The sequence below is a fragment of the Schistocerca serialis genome, chromosome 2 (assembly GCF_023864345.2).
Source record: "Schistocerca serialis cubense isolate TAMUIC-IGC-003099 chromosome 2, iqSchSeri2.2, whole genome shotgun sequence".
NCBI classification, from domain to species: Eukaryota; Metazoa; Arthropoda; class Insecta; order Orthoptera; family Acrididae; genus Schistocerca; species Schistocerca serialis.
In genome coordinates this window covers 846926410-846946389 of record NC_064639.1, presented here as the reverse complement: position 1 = coordinate 846946389, position 19980 = coordinate 846926410, and the positions used below count along the sequence as shown (strand labels likewise).

Here is a 19980-nt window from a genome sequence, read left to right as displayed (position 1 = left end):
TGAAAATACATTGCTTAATTAATTACATCAAATTAACTGAATATTTCCCTAAATACCTGTATTGGTTCAGTTTGTCTAAAGGTGGCGGCTTGTCGCATTGCTGGTACATTTCCATCATTGCAGTGGGCATTGTATCCCTAGAGACCACTTGCTGGTCAAACACTACAGAACTTTTGAAGGCTTTTCTCAAATGTGTGTCTTGCAACGAAACTGTAACAAAAAATTTAACATAAGAGACATATTAATATCTCAGTCAGAATAAATCAAATTAATACATTGCATAACTGGTGAACGTTCCTGAATACATTGCAGTACCTAACTGAAATCAGCATAAACCAACCACACTGTGAAAGCTTTAAACCCCCACACAAATGAATACTTCATCTTGGTAATCACGATAAGTCTATGTGCTAAAACTGCTGCAGCATACATAATTTACTACTACTACTACTACTACTACTACTACTACTACTACTACACAGTTCCGCTCACTATCTCCAAATGACAATATGTGAACTCTAATAGCAGCAATGAGCTACAAATAAAAAAATGAAATCAATAAATAACCCCATATCAACTGGAATACCAACATGCAAAACAAATGACAAGGAGGTCATTCCATGTCAAATCACCCAATAATTCTAGTACTCTTAATCCTTCATCTCAGATTTTCATGAAATTTTGATATTTAGTTATACATATAACATAAGAATAACTAATAATAGAAGTCTAAATAAAAAAAAAAAAAAAAAAAAAAGTAAGGCCGAAACTGAGCCAATGAAATGAATTGCAGCGATTAAGTAGGATCTTAGAGTAGCCAGTGTAACTCGGGCAGATGTTACAGATAGAAAAACATTCAGGCAAAAATATTTGATTGGAAAGTTGGTCAGAGAGAATTTGGAAAACGGACTGGAACATCATGGTCTGATGAAAGAAAGAGATCATTCTGAAAGGATGAAACAAATTTGAACACAAAGGAACGCCAACTATCAAAAGCGACATTAATGGATTGTACCTATTGGGCCCATAGTTGAATAATAATATATTTTTGGGTGGGGTCTGTCTTTAGCAAAACACAATTTTGTTTTCTGGCCATCTGGGGCAACCGTAATTAAAAATATCTTAGCTGATGCATAACTTTAGTTCGGTCATTGTGGTATAATTGGTGAATGTGTGATAATGGATGTGTTGTTGTGGTCTTCAGCCCAGAGACTTGTTTGATGCAGCTCCCCATGCTACTCTGTCCTGTGCAAGCTGCTTCATCTCCCAGTGCCTACTGCAACCTACATCCTTCTGAATCTGTTTAGTGTATTCATCTCTTGGTCTCCCTCTACAATTTTTACCCTCCACACTGCCCTCCAATACTAAATTGGTGATCCCCTTGATGCCTCAGAATATGCCCTACCTACCAATCCCTTCTTCTAGTCAAGTTGTGCCACAAGCTCCTCTTCTCCCCAATTCTATTCAGTACCTCCTCATTAGTTATGTGATCTACCCATCTAATCTTCAGCATTCTTCTGTAGCACCACATTTCAAAAGCTTCTATTCTCTTCCTGTCCAAACTATTTATCGTCCATGTTTCACTTCCATACATGGCTACACTCCAAACAAATACTTTCAGAAACGACTTCCTGACACTTAAATCTACACTCTATGTTAACAAATTTCTCTTCTTCAGAAATGCTTTTCTTGCCATTGCCAGTCTAGATTTTATATCCTCTCTGCTTCGACCTCGTAAGTTATTTTGCTTCCCAAATAGCAAAACTCCTTTACTACTTTAAGTGTTTCATTTCCTAATCTAATTCCATCAGCATCACCCGACTTAATTCGACTACATTCCATTATCCTCGTTTTGCTTTTGTTGATTTTCATCTTGTATCTTCCTTTCAAGACACTGTCCATTCCGTTCAGCTGCTCTTCCAGGTCCTTAGCTGTCTCTGATAGAATTACAATGTCATCGGCGAACCTCAACGTTTTTATTTCTTCTCCATGGATTTTAATACCTACTCCGAACTTTTCTCTTGTTTCCTTTATTGCTTGCTCGATATACAGATTGAATAACACCGGGGACAGGCTACAACCCTGTCTCACTCCTTTCCCAACCACTGCTTCCCTTTCATGTCCCTCGACTCTTATAACTGCCATCTGGTTTCTGTACAAATTGTAAATAGCCTTTCGCTCCCTGTATTTTACCCCTGCCACCTTTAGAATTTAAAAGAGAGTATTCCAATCAACATTGTCAAAAGCTTTCTCTAAGTCCACAAATGCTAGAAACGTAGGTTTGCCTTTCCTTAATCTTTCTTCTAAGATAAGTCATAGAGTCAGTATTGCCTGACGTTTTCCAACATTTCTACGGAATCCATACTGATCTTCCCTGAGGTCAGCTTCTACCAGTTTTTCCAGTCTGTAAAGAATTCGCGTTAGTATTTTGCAGCTGTGACTTATTAAACTGATTGTTCGGTAATTTTCACATCTGTTGGCACCTGCTTTCTTTGGAATTGGAATTATTATATTCTTCTTGAAGTCTGAGGGTATTTCGCCTGTCTCATACATATTGCTCACCAGATGGTAGAGTTTTGTCAGGACTGGCTCTCCCAAGGCTGTCAGTAGTTCTAATGGAATGTTGTCTACTCCGGGGGCCTTGTTTCGGCTTAGGTCTTTCAGTGCTCTGTCAAACTCTTCACGCAGTATCACATCTCCCATTTCATCTTCATCTACATCCTCTTCCATTTCCATAATATTGTCCTCAAGTACATCGCCCTTGTATAGACCCTGTATATACTCCTTCTACCTTTCTGCTTTCCCTTCTTTGCTTAGAACTGGTTTTCCATCTGAGCGCTTGATATTCATACAAGGGGTTCTCTTTTCCCCAAAGGTCTCTCTAATTTTCCTGTAGGCAGTATCTATCTTACCCCTAGTGAGATAAGCCTCTACATCCTTACATTTGTCCTCTAGCCATCCCTGCTTAGCCATTTTGCACTTCCTGTCGATCTCATTTTTGAGACGTTTGTATTCCTTTTAGCCTGCTCCATTTACTGCATTTTTATATTTTCTCCTTTCATCAATTAAATTCAATATTTCTTCTGTTACCTAAGGGTTTCTATTAGCCCTCATCTTTTTACCTATTTGATCCTCTGCTCCCTTCACTATTTCATCCCTCAAAGCTACCCATTCTTCTTCTACTGTATTTCTTTCCCCCATTCCTGTCGATTCTTCCCTTATGCTCTCCCTGAAACACTGTACAACCTCTGGTTCTTTCAGTTTATCAACGTCCCATCTCCTTAAATTCCCACCTTTTTGCAGTTTCTTCAGTTTTAATCTACAGTTCATAACCAACAGATTGTGGTCAGAGTATACATCTGCTCCTGGAAATGTGTTACAATTTAAAATCTGGTTCTGTCTTACCATTATATAATCTATCCGATACCTTTTAGTATCGCCAGGGTTCTTCCATGTATACAACCTTCTTTCATGATTCTTGAACCAAGTATTAGCTATGATTAAGTTATGCTCTGCGCAAAATTCTACCAGGCGGCTTCCTCTTTCATTTCTTATCTCCAACCCATATTCACCTACCATGTTTCCTTCTCTCCCTTTTCCTACTCTCGAATTTCAGTCACCCATTTTAAGACTACCACATCATATGTAAAACCTGTTATGACAACGGGTTTCAATGTGTGCCGATCATTATTTGGTCGATAAGAACAGTACAACAGCACTTGTGTTTATGAGAAAAACCTCATGACACCCAGGTTATGACGGAGCATCACAATAATAGTGATTTGATATCACACAGACAACACACGGTCATATCAACAGCATGTATGCAAGTCCTAAGCTAATGGCTCCAAATGATAGTTACACAGCAGAACATTCATTGCCAATATCTGTCCCACATTTTTGCTATGTTTCTCAATTATTACATAGATACTATGGAGATACTCTTTTTGGGAAATGGTATTATAATAAAGCTGATGAGTTCACAGTTATCAGTACAGATGAAAAATAATTATCATAGTGAAGAAAATGGCTGTGACAGTGCTGTTCTTGAACATTTCCAAAGCACTGTCTAGACAAAATTTTGAGGATGATTTAGTGTTAAGTTCACTTTTTATGCAGGGAAGACCAAGGGAGTAATTAGCACACATCACACATGCACACAACTCTGTCAATGAAGCAAATACAGGGTTATTCTAAACGACTGTCAGAGTTTAGTGCTTTTGTTTTGAGGCAGTGAAAAATCTACAATTATTACTTTTGCAGCAATGGATAGATAAACTTTCTAAGCTTTACTCTGCATTAACTGTAGTTGCCTCAGATACCATCAGATGGCAATTACAACAGTATTTACAAAATGGCAACCACTGGTCAGAAGAGAGCATTTGTGCTCTCAACTCGTCGTTACTATGGTCCAGTGTCACTTTTGAACAGAGGGCACTGTTCATTGATCTGTCTCTTTTTCAGCTGTCATAGAGACATTTTATCTTTCATAAATAATTTATAGGTTGCCACAGGCAATGTATTACGCTATATTAATTGTTGACCATAAATTCACCATAAAAAATAAGTGTCGGACCTATACTCTTCATATATTTTCTTTTAATAATCTTACATGGGTAACTGCATACATCTTTTAATGTATCACCATTGGTAGGTAGGTAGGTAGGTGGTTAGTGTTTAACATCCCGACGACAACAAGGTCATTAGAGACGGAGCACAAGCTCGGGTTAGGGAAGGATTGGGAAGAAAATCGGCCGTGCCCTTTCAAGGGAACCATCCCGGCATTTGCCTGAAACGATTTAGGGAAATCACGGAAAACCTAAATCTAGATGGTTGGAGACTCACCATTGGTTTCTATGATAGTTATCAATTTTAATAAGTCTGCTACATGCATTTTATCTAATATGCTTTTATCAGATTATGTTTTTGCGTAAATGATGACTACATATAAACAATTCCACAGTAGCGACATCTAGGGAGGGTGTAGGCAAACAGGTTTCTGGAAGCTACTGTACCTCAGTAGCTAGCTGGCAATAATCACTATGTGGACGATGTGACCTATTCTACACCATATTTTAAATCTATGTGACGATGCTATGCTGATTACATTATGGCCATGTCACTGTAGGACATGGTGTAAAAAAGGTATGTTATACCATATTTTATCTGTACATTTCCCTGGTGTATGACAGTATATTGTGATACATACTGCTGTTTTATGTTAAAAGACACACTGCTCACTAGAAGAATATACTTATATATTTTAGATCTGAAGATGGTCATTACAGACTGAAACTGGTCATTGTCTAAAGAATTCATTTGTGATCAGAGACTGGAATAAAAAAGCACTTTTGAACAATATGTCAAGGATCCTCCTTCCGACACTTCTACTCGCACATGGTAAGCTGACTTTATGGGTAGAAGTTGTTTATGTAAAGGGTGATGCTGTTGACATTCCACTGTGCATCAAAAGCAGTAGTGAATGATCAAATTACATTATATTTTCACAAACTGATTATTCAACACTATTTGTTTAACTACATCAATTGCACAGTGGATTACAATTTATCTGAAACCTCATCAACCATTTAAAATAGCCCTGTATGTCCAGAGCTTCTCTGTAAAATATTAAAAGTTGTACGAAAAAGTAAACTGCACAAATATTGACCCAATACGGTAAAAGTTTAATCTCTCGGCCAACAGGGAAGGGGTCTGTGGCGGCAGACTGTACGACGCGCTCTGCTCCAGCGGCGACTCACCCTCCTCGACGTTGGAGTCGAGCTGCGTGACCTTGACGGCGAGGCGGTCGATGCGCGCCTGGAGGCTGGCGCAGCGCGCCGCGATGCCGTGGGCGTCGCGCGCGAGCTCCCCGAAGATGTCTTCCGCGTGCCGGCTGAGGCTGGACAGCTGGCGCACCAGGTTGGCGAGCGTGCCGTTGGTGGCCGCCTCGAGCTCCGAGGGCAGCGGGAAGTCCTCGGGGATGGTGCCGCGCGACACCAGCACCGGCTCCACCACGCGCTTCGGCAGCGGCATCCCGCGCCCTCGCCCTCACCACGCCGCCGCCACCTGCGGGCGCAAACCGCCACATTCACTACCGCCACACACTCTCCAAAACTACACACTACACAACTAGTGTGGCAAACCACCTCACATGGCACCGCATCGCGCCGAGAGCACCATAACACATGCATCACCAGAAGTTGAAGGACCTTCAAAATCTACGAATACGACACTCCATCACCGTGCGCAGTAAATCGTGGTGAGAGAACTCTTAAGTACATGACGCACGTGGCACATCAGTACGTGTCCACTGTGTGCGAGGGTCTGAGCAGGGAGGGAAGGAGTGGGAAGGCAATTTCCTTTAGTTTTCGCGGAGAATGATGGAACTGTTTTCAGAGTAAACGAAAAATGGCTCTGGAAACTCTAGTGCATATCCTCAACATCAGTGGTTCCCAACTCTTCTGAGATCATTGCCCCCGAGCTCTATGAGATATTAGCTACTAACACGCCTCCTAACCCTTCATCAACATTAGAGTCTAAATAAACTTCAGAATGAAAAAGTTTCTCTGAACACTTAAATTTTTAAAATGACTAAAGATAAACGATATTTAGTGTTATTAAACAATGAACTTACGAGTGAATGGGACAACTGGTACTGCTTATTTCTAACAATCTCATTTATAGAATGATGAAGCAATTTTCAGAACATCGCGAGTGATACCCGCAATTCTTCCCAGAAAAAAAAGCTCACTATCCTCATTGAGGGTAGACTTTTATCACAAAACATGTTTCTTAGTCACCACTCCGCCTTGCTTCAACCAACCACGCACTTCTCTTTAAAATCAATCTGACAAATTCTGAAAACTGTACTTCGGCCTACTGTTTGTAAATCACTACATAGTAGGACTGCTTACTTATCTGTCTGAAGTTTGTGGACTTCAGGCTGCCAAGCTTTGTGTTGCGGCGACGACGACGACAATAACAATAACAATAACAATAATAATAATAATAATAATAATAATAATGCAGTGTAGGCCCAATAGCAGTGTAATTGCAACTGTGTTGTGCTGTCAATTCGTCTACTGTTGCGAAGTGAGTAATGAAGCTATTTCTGGTCTACTGTGGGAAATACAACCAATAGAACGCATTTATATGAAATATTTAAGCATAGGTGATGTATGTGTCTCAATTTTACTGTCACAAATTGTCGTACTGTACAAAGTATGTCCACAGTGGCTGAATATGCGAGGAAGACCAAGAGAAGCCTACTAGTATCTAACATAGGCCTTAATTTGAGGAAGAAATTTCTGAACATATATGTTTGGAGCACAGCACGGTATGGTAGTGAAACATTGACTGTGGGAAAAACAGAAGAGAAACGAAGCGTTTGAGATGTGGTGTTACAGAAAAATTTTGAAAATTAGGTGGAGTGATAAGGTAAGGAATGAGGTGGTTCAGCACAGAAACGGAGAGGAAAGGGAAGGAATATGCGAAAAACACGAACAAGAAGAAGGGACGCGATGACAGGGCATCTGCTAAGACATCAAGGAATGACAGTCTGTCGACTGTACAGCAACCAGTTTGCCCTTTGAATCTTCCATCTTCGTGGTCTCCTGTCAACCACCGTCCGAGTCCAGACGGATCCACACTGGGAAGTCGCCACTTCTCAGGGAAGAAGTGACTCAGATCTTTGGCGGTTGAGGAGCACAACATGGGAACTGAAAAATTGGTCCCACGTTACAGTAAGTGCCTTGACGGCTATGGCGGCTTAATTTAAAAGAATGTCTAACATACTGTTACTCTGTAAATGAAGTTGTGTGTTATATCTTCTGTTTTTATTTAGTTATGCCAAAACGTTCTTTACTTTCTGGTTAACCCTCATAGTATTCTTCACATGAACAAACCACTGTCAGGTATTAAAAGAAGTGGTTAATGACAAAAATCCTCAGACGGACTTAAGAGTCAACTCCGAGCCTTTGGATTTGTAGTACGACACTTCTTATCCACTTTAGCTAGTGAGCCACACTTACGATACTTTAAGTTGTAGACACTTTTTACAGATTTACAGCTTCGTTTCAATTTAATCACTACTATTGCGTGCGTGACGTATTACAAAGTATTCCCTACTTAACTAAACTGGAAATTGAAACTGCGGACTGCTTAAGCTTCTATTCGGGCTTCTAACACACCGTTTCCCATAGTTTCGCACTCTTAATTGAAGCGACGCATTCCGACCAATCCAGCCAATCAATGATCACTTAACTCGCACCGATATCTCATTCTTTTGACCTCTGTACTTATCCATCTTTAAAATGACTCCAACACTCTCATCAGGACTTTTTAGTTTCTGTAGTTGTCCACCGAAAAAACGTTCGCCAATTTAGGCGCAGGAGGTTGGTAACGCTGAGTATCGTTATAACAATACTTATTTAACTCAATCTGTTCAAGCGTCAGTAATAAGCTACTGTGCAAAGAGGAGTATTCAGATGTCTTAGTCTATTAACCATTGTTAAAACAGAAATATTATCAAGCACGTCGTGGAACGAAAGCTAACCACAGACTGTCTAACGACATTCTAAGGTTTGCATCCGAATCTTTAAGTCCACTTGCGCTGGTCCACATAGGACTCAATTGCTGTTGCCGAGTCTCGTTCAATGGTCTGTCTACGTATTCTGGGAATGTAAGAATTCGTGCACTGTAGGAATGATGTAGGTGAAAACTTTTCAGTGTGAAATAATTGTAAATAAAAAGTAGAATGTTTAGTTTTAGATAAAAATTGTGCGCCACTTTCCTTTACAATAAATTAAAATATTTTTCTACACTACCACTCTCACAACCACATCGCAATAATGACGGCTGCAATAATTATGAAACTGTACACTGTATGACCAATGAATTACGACAAATTGCATTAATTGAATATGTGCTGTTTACTTCTGCATGGCAGTTTAGCGACGTGCCGGCTTTCAGTGGAATTTCTGCAGTACTAATCAAGGTCATATGGCCAACAACCGGTGATGTCTATCGTCGCTCTCTGTTGAAATTATGCTGAGGTACTGCTGAAAACAGCAATCTGATAGTCAATTTCATAGCGTCACAGAAATTTGGAGACTAAGGCTATGACTTCCACGGTCCTCCAATTTTTATTGCACATGTTGGAGAGTCGGCGACTTGTGCCGCCATCTTGAATAATCAGCACACGACAAATAAAGAAAAACGTTGGAATTTTAGAACAATTATGTCATAACAGCGGCTGACTTTCGTCCATTTTTCCATTCGTATCGAAGTCTGCATTACCGTCGTGCTACGTCGTACATCTCTAGGCTGCCCTCCTAAATCTTTGACCCTCGGATCCATACTTCACTGTGTTGACGCAGAGCTCCTCAGCATATAAATATTCACAGAATGATGTGAGGGACGTGAGTCAGACTCTCAGGCACATCGAGCCTACTAATGATGCAGTTGCGTGCTCACTGAGGTAAGCTACTCTAATGCTACGAGCGCCGTAAGATGAGGTAATTGGCGCGAACTGCAATAGCTCCTACAATTAAGTATGTGATATATATGGCCACAAGTGGTTTTTCCTGCGTGCCCAGGTAGCACTGAACTGTCAACTCTATGATATATCCTAAGCTTCATGAGCTTCTGTGACTTGAGACTCGCACAGATCCCCACATGATAGTATAGGAGTAAGCCTAGCACTCTCCTTAGATAGGCACTATTATCGACTACTAGCACGCGTCATGTTAGTAGCGTTGCCAGGAGCTGGATAGGATGAGTGTTTGAAACAGTACCTGTTAAAAGGTGTTAAAGTTTTTTCCACCGAAACCAGAGTCCTTAAAGCGAGACGCTATCAGGACTAATCTACAAACGAACTGTGGTCGACAGTGTCCAGACACCCTAATGTAATGTGGAACTGACCACTACATACCCCAAGATGCGAACCCACCAGTTTAAAAGGAGGCTGCGAGCACTGTGTTGTCAATAGACAGGCAGTTAACAGCAGAATGCATCGATTAGGAGAGCTTAGTAACTTTGAACACGTGGGCTATTCACTGGGTGTCAAGTGAGTGACAAGTCCGGGGGACATTTCAACCCTTCTAAAACTGCTCAAGTTGACTGGTGATGAAGTCATGTGGTAATGTGAAGGTACAACCGCAGCCAAACCAAGACCTGGCAGACCTCATGTACTGACGGACAGGGACCGTCAAGCATTGCGGAGGGTATTTGTGGGGAAAAAAGAAAAAACGGATGAAATCAGGAATAACTCTTGACATCCAAAGTGCCACCAGCAGTCCAGCTAGCAGAATGACTGTGCGTAAGGAGTTAAAAAATTGGGATATAATAGTCGAGCAGCTCCTCATTAGCCACACATTTATGTAGCAAGTGTTGCACGAAGTTTGTAGTAAAGCACAACATGTGAGGCGATGTGTTGGTGGATAATAACATTCCTGAAATTAAATGGTCGGCCTAGAGCCCCATCTGAACCCAATGGAACGCTTTTGGGATGAGTTAGAACGTCGACTTCGCTCCAGACCCAGTGTCCAACATCACTGTCTTCTCTGGTTTCCCCTCCTGAGGGAGAATCGGCTGCCATTACTCGACGGACATCTCACTGAAAGTAACACCAGCAGAGAGAAAACTGTCTAAAAGGTGAAGGATGGATGAGAGATCAGCGTTAAGACACTCCACAGCTTCACGAATGACTAAGCAGAGTCTGCTTTACCGCGACATACATTTCCTGTGCGACAAATGGCCAAAGATTGGCTGGTCTAACGTATAACACGAAGAAAGGAGTTCATTTCGCTTGTTGCAGGTTTGCTGACAAGGCGTAATGTAAGGTTTACCAAAGATGTCAAAATGGTATATTGCTTCTGTCTTCAGTAGACAAGTTACGGAAAATATGTAGCATTTTTTTGTCCAGCCACATACGGGGCGTAGAATAAATGATAGGCGTTCCGTATAGCTTTGTCTTATAAATCTGTACGTTGCGTGGCCGTAGGTACATAGGGGGCCTCTACTTTCTCCTCTGGCTACTCCATTCGCAGACTGATTACAGGAAGTACCTTTCCGCATAGTTCGCGTTTCACTAACTTCACAATCATTGGAATTACCCGAGGGTACAAAGTTTCTTGCGTCATCTTGGACTGCGCGCCGTCTGAATTCTCTCTGTCACGCATAACTGCTTTCCTAAACAGTCGTAAAGTTTATGTGACATTCGAGCTGAGCAAACACGCTCAGCGACATATTAACACAGCTCTTCTCTGCATCATCTCTGTTTTCTGTAAATTCAACGAAGTAAGGCTCCCGACATTGCCGGATAGGTCTATTCTTATTTAAAGACCTCAGCTGACCAGTGTTCTCAAAACTCCATACTAGGCGTGTGTGAATCTAATCGTGCGCTTCATGCTCCGCAGCAACAGAGTAGTAAGACGCTTGTAAGAGGTTCTGACGATCGCACAGTAGCACTACTCAGAAGGCTTTCAGAAGCCGTTAACGAGGAGAGACTCACAATGAGCGTGAACGAACACACACACACACACACACACACACACACACACACACACACACACACAAAGAAAGGTCATCTCCTGGCTATTCTGTCTCACTGGCACATCAGCAGAGCGCAGAAAGAATAATGCACGCCTTCTATTTAATCCACGAGATCGTTGCCAAGGTGAGAGTACACGAGTTATATAAAATTTCTAGGATACAACAATGGTGCTCAGATAGCAAGCTGCTTTACGCTTTTAAACACGTAAAAGTTGCAATGAAGTTTGTAGTCATAGCACTGTTGTGGTTGTCACTCTTATCGTCATTTATGGTGCTGTCGAATTCATGCACCTCACTGTTCGAGTATCGCATACGACTAAGGACATGCTATCTTAATTACTTGACTCAAGTTTTTGCATTCCTTTCTTCCTTTGTCCAATGAGCGTGAGAGTGCCTGATAGTGTTTGAGGTATGTTCAAATATCTTTTTTATGCAGTCTCACTGTTCCCATTCTTCTTAATTGTTATTCGTTAAGCGTGCAATCCAATAACTTATTTTCAGGAAATTCTCGGAGGAAAAAAAAAGAAAGATTCTATGTTTTGTTGTTCTTTATTTCCTGGCGGCAGTATTTCGCTAACACAGCTTCAATGCGGGAGATATTTTTTACAATGATGTAAAAAAATTCCAACATCAAGGAGGAGTTGTGCCAGATACACGAGAGTTGGTAGGCATATTTCTACGTCTGAAGCATGATGTCTATTCAAATTTCGATTCAGTCGCAGAAGAGTAGCACTAGTAGCGCCACTATAAAGATGCAAATCAGGTCTGCTTTAAATATACGCTGTAATGGTTGTAAGCGTTAGCTACCTTCCAGATTGGACGTGGTGAGTTGATGTTACTCAAGAATGCCTTTAAGACGACGAAGACGCCGTTGTCAGCACCTTACTGAGTTTGAACGAGGTCGTGTAACAGGGCTAAGAGAATTTAACGTTCCTTCCGCGATAATCTGGCAAGAATGTAGTCGTTGCACATGATTGGTGGCAGCGGTGGTCACGGGAAGGTCCGGTTGCGAGAAGACCGAGCCCCGTAAAGCCACGTAGCACTACCGAGAGGAAGACCGTCGTGTTCAGAGCAAGGCTGTGGCGCTTAAAAATCTGTTGCTTCAAGGAGAGATCCGAGTCAGACGCCCTGTAGCGTCCATTCTACTTATCCCAAATCACCGTCATTTGCGACGTCTGTGATGTCAAGCGAGAGCTCATTGGAGGGCAGGGTGGAGATCTGTTGTGGTTTCTGCTGTAAGCTGGTTCTGACTCGGTGTCAGTAATAGCCACATATTGGTTAGGAGGCGGCCAACTGAGGGCCTGCATCCAACTTGTCTGCGTGCTAAACACAGAGGACCTAAACCTTGTGTTATGATCTGGGGAGCAATTTCATTTGACAGCAGTATCACTCTCGTGGTTATCTCACGCATCCTGATTCAAAATTTGTACGTCAATAGTATGATTCGACCTGTTATGCTACCATTCATGAACAGCACTCCTGGGGATGTTTTCTAACAGGATAAAGCTCGCTCAAATACCGGTTTTAACCCAATATGCTCTACAGAGTGCCTTGGTCTGCTCGATCACGAGAACTGTCTCCAATCAAGCATGTATAGGACGTTATCGGATGACAACTCCAGCGTCATCCACAACCAGCATTAGCCATCCCTCTAATGACCATGTGCTACAGGCGTGGAACTCCAGCCCACTGACACCCGGCACATGTGTGACAATGCACGCACGTCTGCATGCTTGCATTCAACATTCTGACGGTTAAACCGGTCATTAGTGTACCAGCATTTTGCGTTTACAATGGCTTTTCTCGCGCTTACATTAACCTGTAATCTTGCAACTTTAATCATCGAAGGCTGTGACCTCGACAAATATACTTCTCAACCTCAAATGCTCTACGTTAATTATTTCTTGGTGCTGGGCTTTTTTCCTCGTGTACTAAGGAATTTAACTGTGTATATGTCGGGGTGGTGGAGATGGAGAGAGAGAGAGAGAGAGAGAGAGAGAGAGAGAGAGAGAGAGAGAGAGAGAGAGAGAGGGGGGGGGGTTGATGTCTTAAAAATCGTTCAGACGACGGGTGCCAGTGCACTAGGAGTGTGATCAGCCATGCGCCGCAGCACGCACAGGGCAGAGACAGTGCGAGCATTGACGCTTTTTCTGCTTCCATTTCCGGTGTTTTTACGCAGCAGCGCCGCAGCTCCAGCGGCTGTACTGCTTAGCGCTCATCGTGACATCATCGTCACTGCTTGCTGGCACTACCCAGAGGCACAGGCCGACCCCTCAGCCCACGCAAGTGCTTTTCATCTCTGCATTCCGCCACCCACTTAGGCCAGTTTCACACGTTAAGATTTCTGCCCTACGGCGAACTGCCCTGTGCCGTTCTTGCTGCTGACTTTTCACACTTTCCGGCTATGTAACGGATCCAGTAGCTAGATACCGACTGTTGTAAAAACATACTTATCACAAGAACAAGGAAACTATTTTTTCCTTTCGCACGATTTTTCCCGCGGTAAAGTTTCTCTCGCTATTTTGAAACTAGTATTTGCTGAAAATACACGATTTTTTCCTTTTCACACGTGACAGTATAACGTCTTAGTTTTGCCATCACAGACTATGTTAAATTTTACTATTAGTGCACTTTATTCACAAATGCTCTATTGAAAATGTGTGACTGTGTGTAACTCATCGTTCTGTGCGTTTCAGACCACACATTACAGAAAAAGTTTTTAAAGTTCGAATAACACTTTTACCTGTCTACATGAGCAAGGGCATGCGATGCAAAAGCGTTAGTTATTTGCGTTATCACGTCAGCTATGGAATAACTGTTGGCTTCTCTCTCCACAGCCGTTCTGTTTGTTGGTGACGGTCGCAGCCGAGAGCACAACGAAGATGAACCGCAGGCGTTTACTTGCTTCGTGCAGTCACTGTCGACGACAGTGTCAGAGAATCCAAAGGGTTCATCCCATTAATGAAAAAATGAGAATCGTTCGAAATTTCAGCTCTTGTTCCAAGATAGGAGTAACAGCCACAATTAAAGTTATTTGCTAGCTATTATAGATTTCGACGATATGCACGGTCGATTGAAGAAACATTTACAAAACTTGGCATGAAAAGCTGTGCGTAGCAGAGTTTAGCTCTTTCGCCAAGTTGTGTGAACACTTCCACCGCCTCAAACATGTCTGCGACGCTACAGACCGCCGTAGGTTAGCTGCCCTTGCAGCTGCAAGGCACGGCGGCATACGGTCGTCGGATAGCTGCAGCTGTGTGTTCCGGTCACTTGCCATACCGTGTGAAATCCCTCACTTAATACCGTGGACTGTCGAAAAGCCTGCGCTTTGAGGTATGGTGGAAACCGTAGCGTGTGCAACAGGCCAACAGTTCAGTAGGCGCGCGTTTGGTACGGTCTCTGGTGTTGAATTCTGCAAACGCAGTTTCATACCACTACATCAGCCTGAAACGTAATTACATTCGAGCCTTACATAGTAATCGGTATTAGTGGTGAGATTTCCTGGCATATTAAAACTGTGTGCCGGACCGGGATTCGAGGCCACGACATCTGCCTTTCGCTGGCAAGACCTCTATCAAGATTTTTTTTCCGAAACTTTATTTAACGAAATGATTGATGTATGAACTGTTGTGCACAATGCAACATATAACACTCGAGTCTTAAGTATGGATAATTGTGGGAATATATATTTTTGTTTATTTCATCGAGGTTTGGGCGTGTAAAATGTCATCAACTTTTTATGTATATCCACTGGTGATGAACTTTCAGATTTTTGGACATCTCTTAAAACTTCCCAAATTAACGTTTATTTACTTTATTTTTCCATTTCTTTCTAGTCTATTTCAGTGAGTTACATTTTTGTTACATAATCGAACGTTTGAAGTAATCTGCCTACTTTTCTGTATATTTTTTGGTTTTCATTGGGTTGTGATGCTGGGTAGTGAGATATACCCAGAAATCATCTTTGCGTTTATTTTCTTCTGTCTAATCTACCCGAGCACGACTCGAGATCCGTCCACACAGCTTCACTTACGCCAATATCAGTGGTGTTGCAGAGCTGTCTTAAAACTAGACAGAGTCCCTATCAAGATCAAATCACAATCTGCAAGTGAATTAGTTCCATTTTCCACCATATTTTAGCACAGATACCTTGGAAAAAGGTAGTGTACCGTACGATTCCTCGAGACGCCGCGAGCTCATCTTCTTAGCTACTGAGGACGCCAGAGCCAATTTTCGGTATGCGGATAAGAGGATTTCAGTGATCCTAAATGGGCTGTCGCCGGAACTATGTTGGCTTAAAGCAGGCGTTGGCAACCTCTGGTGACTCGCTGGGCAGTTCACATACTATTTAAGCTGGCAGTGAACGAAAGAACGGCGAGTCGCAAGCATGTCCGATCTCCCATGTGCGGGTCGGCCGCATCCCAGCTGTGACTCCTGCAATGTTGGAACGTGAGAACACACTCACTGACAGACACCTCGCTGATCAACTGAACGTCTCTGTTGGTAGTGCTAACACACACTTCCAAGAATTGGGGTATTCCAAGGTGTGTGCGTGCTGCCTGAGTTCCTCGCCGCGCAGCAGAAGACCGTAAAGAGCAACGAAGGACCACTTGGGCGGAATTACGTGGCTGATGACAATTTTTTGTCAAACTTCGGCACAGGTAATGAAACAGGGATTCTTCACTTCGAACCAGAAACAAAATGGCAACCCGTAGAGTGGCGCCACAGCAGCTCTCCTCCGAAGGAAAAACCTGTAAAGACAAAGCGCCTGTTTTCTATGATTCTGAAAGCGTTATTATGTTCCATGGTCTCTCACATAGTGCAACGCTCAACCCTGATGTGTATTGTGCTACCCTCCAGAAATTGAATAAACGACTTCAGAGTGTTCGTCGCCACAAAAAATGCAAACTAACTTCTCCATGGCAACGCAACACCTCACACAAATTTGCTCATCCGAGAACAGCTCACCAAACTTCATTTTGTTGGTAAGGCGGGTACCAGGTTGAGATTCATTGGGAGAGTGCTTAGAAAATGTAGTCCATCAACAAAGGAGGTGGCTTACAAAACACTCGTTCGACCTATACTTGAGTATTGCTCATCAGTGTGGGATCCGTACCAGGTCGGGTTGACGGAGGAGATAGAGAAGATCCAAAGAAGAGCGGCGCGTTTCGTCACCGGGTTATTTGGTAACCGTGATAGCGTTACGGAGATGTTTAATAAACTCAAGTGGCAGACTCTGCAAGAGAGGCGCTCTGCATCGCGGTGTAGCTTGCTCGCCAGGTTTCGAGAGGGTGCGTTTCTGGATGAGGTATCGAATATATTGCTTCCCCCTACTTATACCTCCCGAGGAGATCACGAATGTAAAATTAGAGAGATTAGAGCGCGCACGGAGGCTTTCAGACAGTCGTTCTTCCCGCGAACCATACGCGACTGGAACAGGAAAGGGAGGTAATGACAGTGGCACGTAAAGTGCCCTCCGCCACACACCGTTGGGTGGCTTGCGGAGTATCGATGTAGATGTAGATGTAGACTGTTCTTCCTCATCCTACAGCCTGGATCTCTCACATTCCGACTTTCAACCGTTTGGCCCAATGAAGGATGCACTCTGTGGGCAGCAGTATGTGGATGATGGGGAGATTATCGATGCAGCAAGAAGTTTGTTCCAACGTTGACCATTAGAGTGGTACCATGCGGGCATACAGGCCCTCACAGTAATGTAGCGGAAGGCTGTCGCATTGAACGGAGATTACGTTGAAAAATAGGGTTTCGTAGCCAAAATAGTAGGGGATAATACAGTGTATTGGAATCCTCAATAAAACCAACATGCTTTCAGAAAAAGTGTTTGCACTACTTGTTCATCGCCCCTCGTATCTTTACTTACGACGTTTTACAACAGCTGTCAACAATTTCCGCTGCAAAATCCTGCAACGCCGTTCGTAAAGAAACAATGTTCACGACAAGTAAATAATGCAGACCTTCGAAAATGAGATGTAGGCATCTTCAAACGCCAGCATGGAAAAATAAACGTCTCTGAAATCAACTGGTTGCAGCCAATTCTTTATCTGATAACTTCAACAGTTACTGTGTTCTACAACGTCCGCAACAGACAAGACTTGTTTACCTAATGTTAACACAAGGAAGAACACAAGAGCAAACTACGGCAATGAAACGCGCAATCCCAGTCGACAAATAATGGAAGTAACTTTGCGAATTTCTTCTACGTTCAGAATTTAAACACATTTTGGAAAACACTTGCAGGAAGCAATTCTTGGAGTAGATAGCCAATGGAATTACGACCCTGAAGCAAATTGGTTGAAAGGTCTGGATATTAAAACCAATTTCGTGAACCTGCTCTAAGTTCACAAAATCGCAGCCCTCACAAGTAAAGGACCTGTGATGCGGAGGTGGTGTTTAAGCGTGTTTAATGTGTATAGTCAGTAATAAATGATCCTCAATGATCAATGAAGTAGGTCTGCCAATAGGGAAAGCTCTTTAGTACGTTCCCGCGCGTGGGCATGGAATTAGGCTTAGTCTTCCAATTTTCTAGGTAAGTGCTGCAGTTTTGACGAGCGCGCACTTTCTCCGTGAGAAGATGCTGCATAGCAGGGCCTCGAGCAGATAGCTACTACCAAGAGATTGTGTTTCATAAAAGTGACGGACGTGGCAAAAGTTAATCGCAGCCGATAAACTGCTTTTGTTTCTGTCGACACGACTATGAAATGTTACCCGTTTTGTCGTTGTGATGATTATCGGCGTAAGTCGCTAGACACAAGTTGGAATCAGTACACTGAGGTGACGAAAGTCATGGGATACTTCCTAATATCGCGTCTGACCTTTTGTCCGGCGTAGTGCAGCATCTCGGCGTGGCAAGGACTCAAAAAGTCGCTGGAAGTCCCCTACAAAAATACTGAGCCAGGCTGCCTCTACAGCCATCCGTAATTGCAGAAGTGTCGCCGGCTCAAGATTTTGTGCTAGGACTGAACTCTCGAGTAAGTCCCATACATGCTCGATGGAATTTATGTCGTATGATCTGGATGGCCAAATCATTCGCTCGAATTGTAAAGAATGTTCAAGCCTATCGCGGACAGTTGTGGCCTGGTGACATGGCACATGGCCATCCATGAGAGTTCTATCATTCTTTGGGAACATCAAGTCCACGAATGGCTGCAAATGGTCTCCAAGTAGCCGAACATAACCATTTTCAGTCAATGAGCGTTTCAGTTGGACCAGGGGACTCGGTCCATTCCATGTGAACACAGTCCACACTGTTGTGGAGCCATCACCTACTTGCACAGGGCCACAACTTAGTCTACGGCTTCATGGCTTCTCCGCCACACTCTAACCCTACCATCAACTCTTATCAATCCGACTATACCGTGGTTTTCCAGTCCAGCGTCCAACCGATATGGTCACGAGCCCACGAGACACGCAGCAGCGACATCGTGCTGTCACCAAAGGCACTCGCGTCGGTCGTCTGCTGCCACAGCGCGTTAACGCCAAATTTCGCTGCACTGTTCTAACGGATATGTTCGTCGTACGTCCCAAACTGATTTCTGCGTTTCTTTCACGTAATGTTGCTTGTCTGTTGCCACTGTCAACTCAGCGCAAACGCCACTGGTCTCGGTCATTAAGTGAAGGCCATCGCCCACTGCGTTGTCCTTTATGAGAGGTAATGCCTGAAATTTGGCATTCTCGGCACACACTTGACACTGTGTTCTCGGAATACTTAATTCCCTAACAATTTTCGTAACGGATTGTCCCATGCGTTTAGTTACAAATAACATTCCCATCGCCTGTTAATTCTCATCGTGAATCGAGTGATTGGATCTGGGAGTGATTCTGAAAGCAGTTAGATCACTACGGGGCACTTAGCAATGGTGCACAGCAGCGACGTTTTTGAACCGGTCTCGTGGGTCAGGGCGAGCTAGGCGACTCTTATTTAGACTGGTAGCAATGTTTATCAACCTGTGTCCGCCCAAAAACGTTTCAGAGTAAATATGCGGAGGAATATCTTGCGTAATTTGTCCTGCAAGCCGCACAGCGTAAGGAGTGCGTTATTCCGGCCGTGGCCGCGATTCATACTACGTGCCACGCCGCGGGAGCTCCAAGGAAGAGACGACGGGAACGTTTAAGTAGGACCCCCTAGGCTGGAAAATAGCACATACAGTGTCACCTGAAAATAACAGAAGCAGGATCCATCCACAAAACTACCGTCCCACACAACATCCATTTCTAGCAGAAATCGTACGATTATACTCAGTGTTCACACGTAGTTCCCCCCCTAGAAACTAAAAACTTTCACCATGAAAATCAGGATATATTCTGAAAGCATCTATTATGCTACACTCATTTCGCCCTCTTTATGAGCAAGTTTACTGAGGAAAGTTTAACAAGCTGTTTTTGTTTGGTTATGCACTAAATTAGAGA

General features: G+C 43.1%; 1 protein-coding gene across 4 annotated transcripts in view; it reads right to left on the bottom strand.

Annotated features, from left to right (window-relative positions):
- LOC126458124 (wiskott-Aldrich syndrome protein family member 3) overlaps nt 1–19980 on the bottom strand; it is a 270241-nt gene that overhangs the window by 43732 nt on the left and 206529 nt on the right. For all 4 annotated transcript variants that reach the window (XM_050094956.1, XM_050094955.1, XM_050094957.1 and 1 more), the window contains 2 exons: nt 5760–6066; nt 57–210 (listed from right to left, as the gene is read on the bottom strand). In XM_050094956.1, the coding sequence (XP_049950913.1) occupies nt 57–210; nt 5760–6033 (428 nt within the window). In that variant the 5' untranslated portion in view covers nt 6034–6066. The remainder of the gene's footprint in view (nt 1–56; nt 211–5759; nt 6067–19980) is intronic.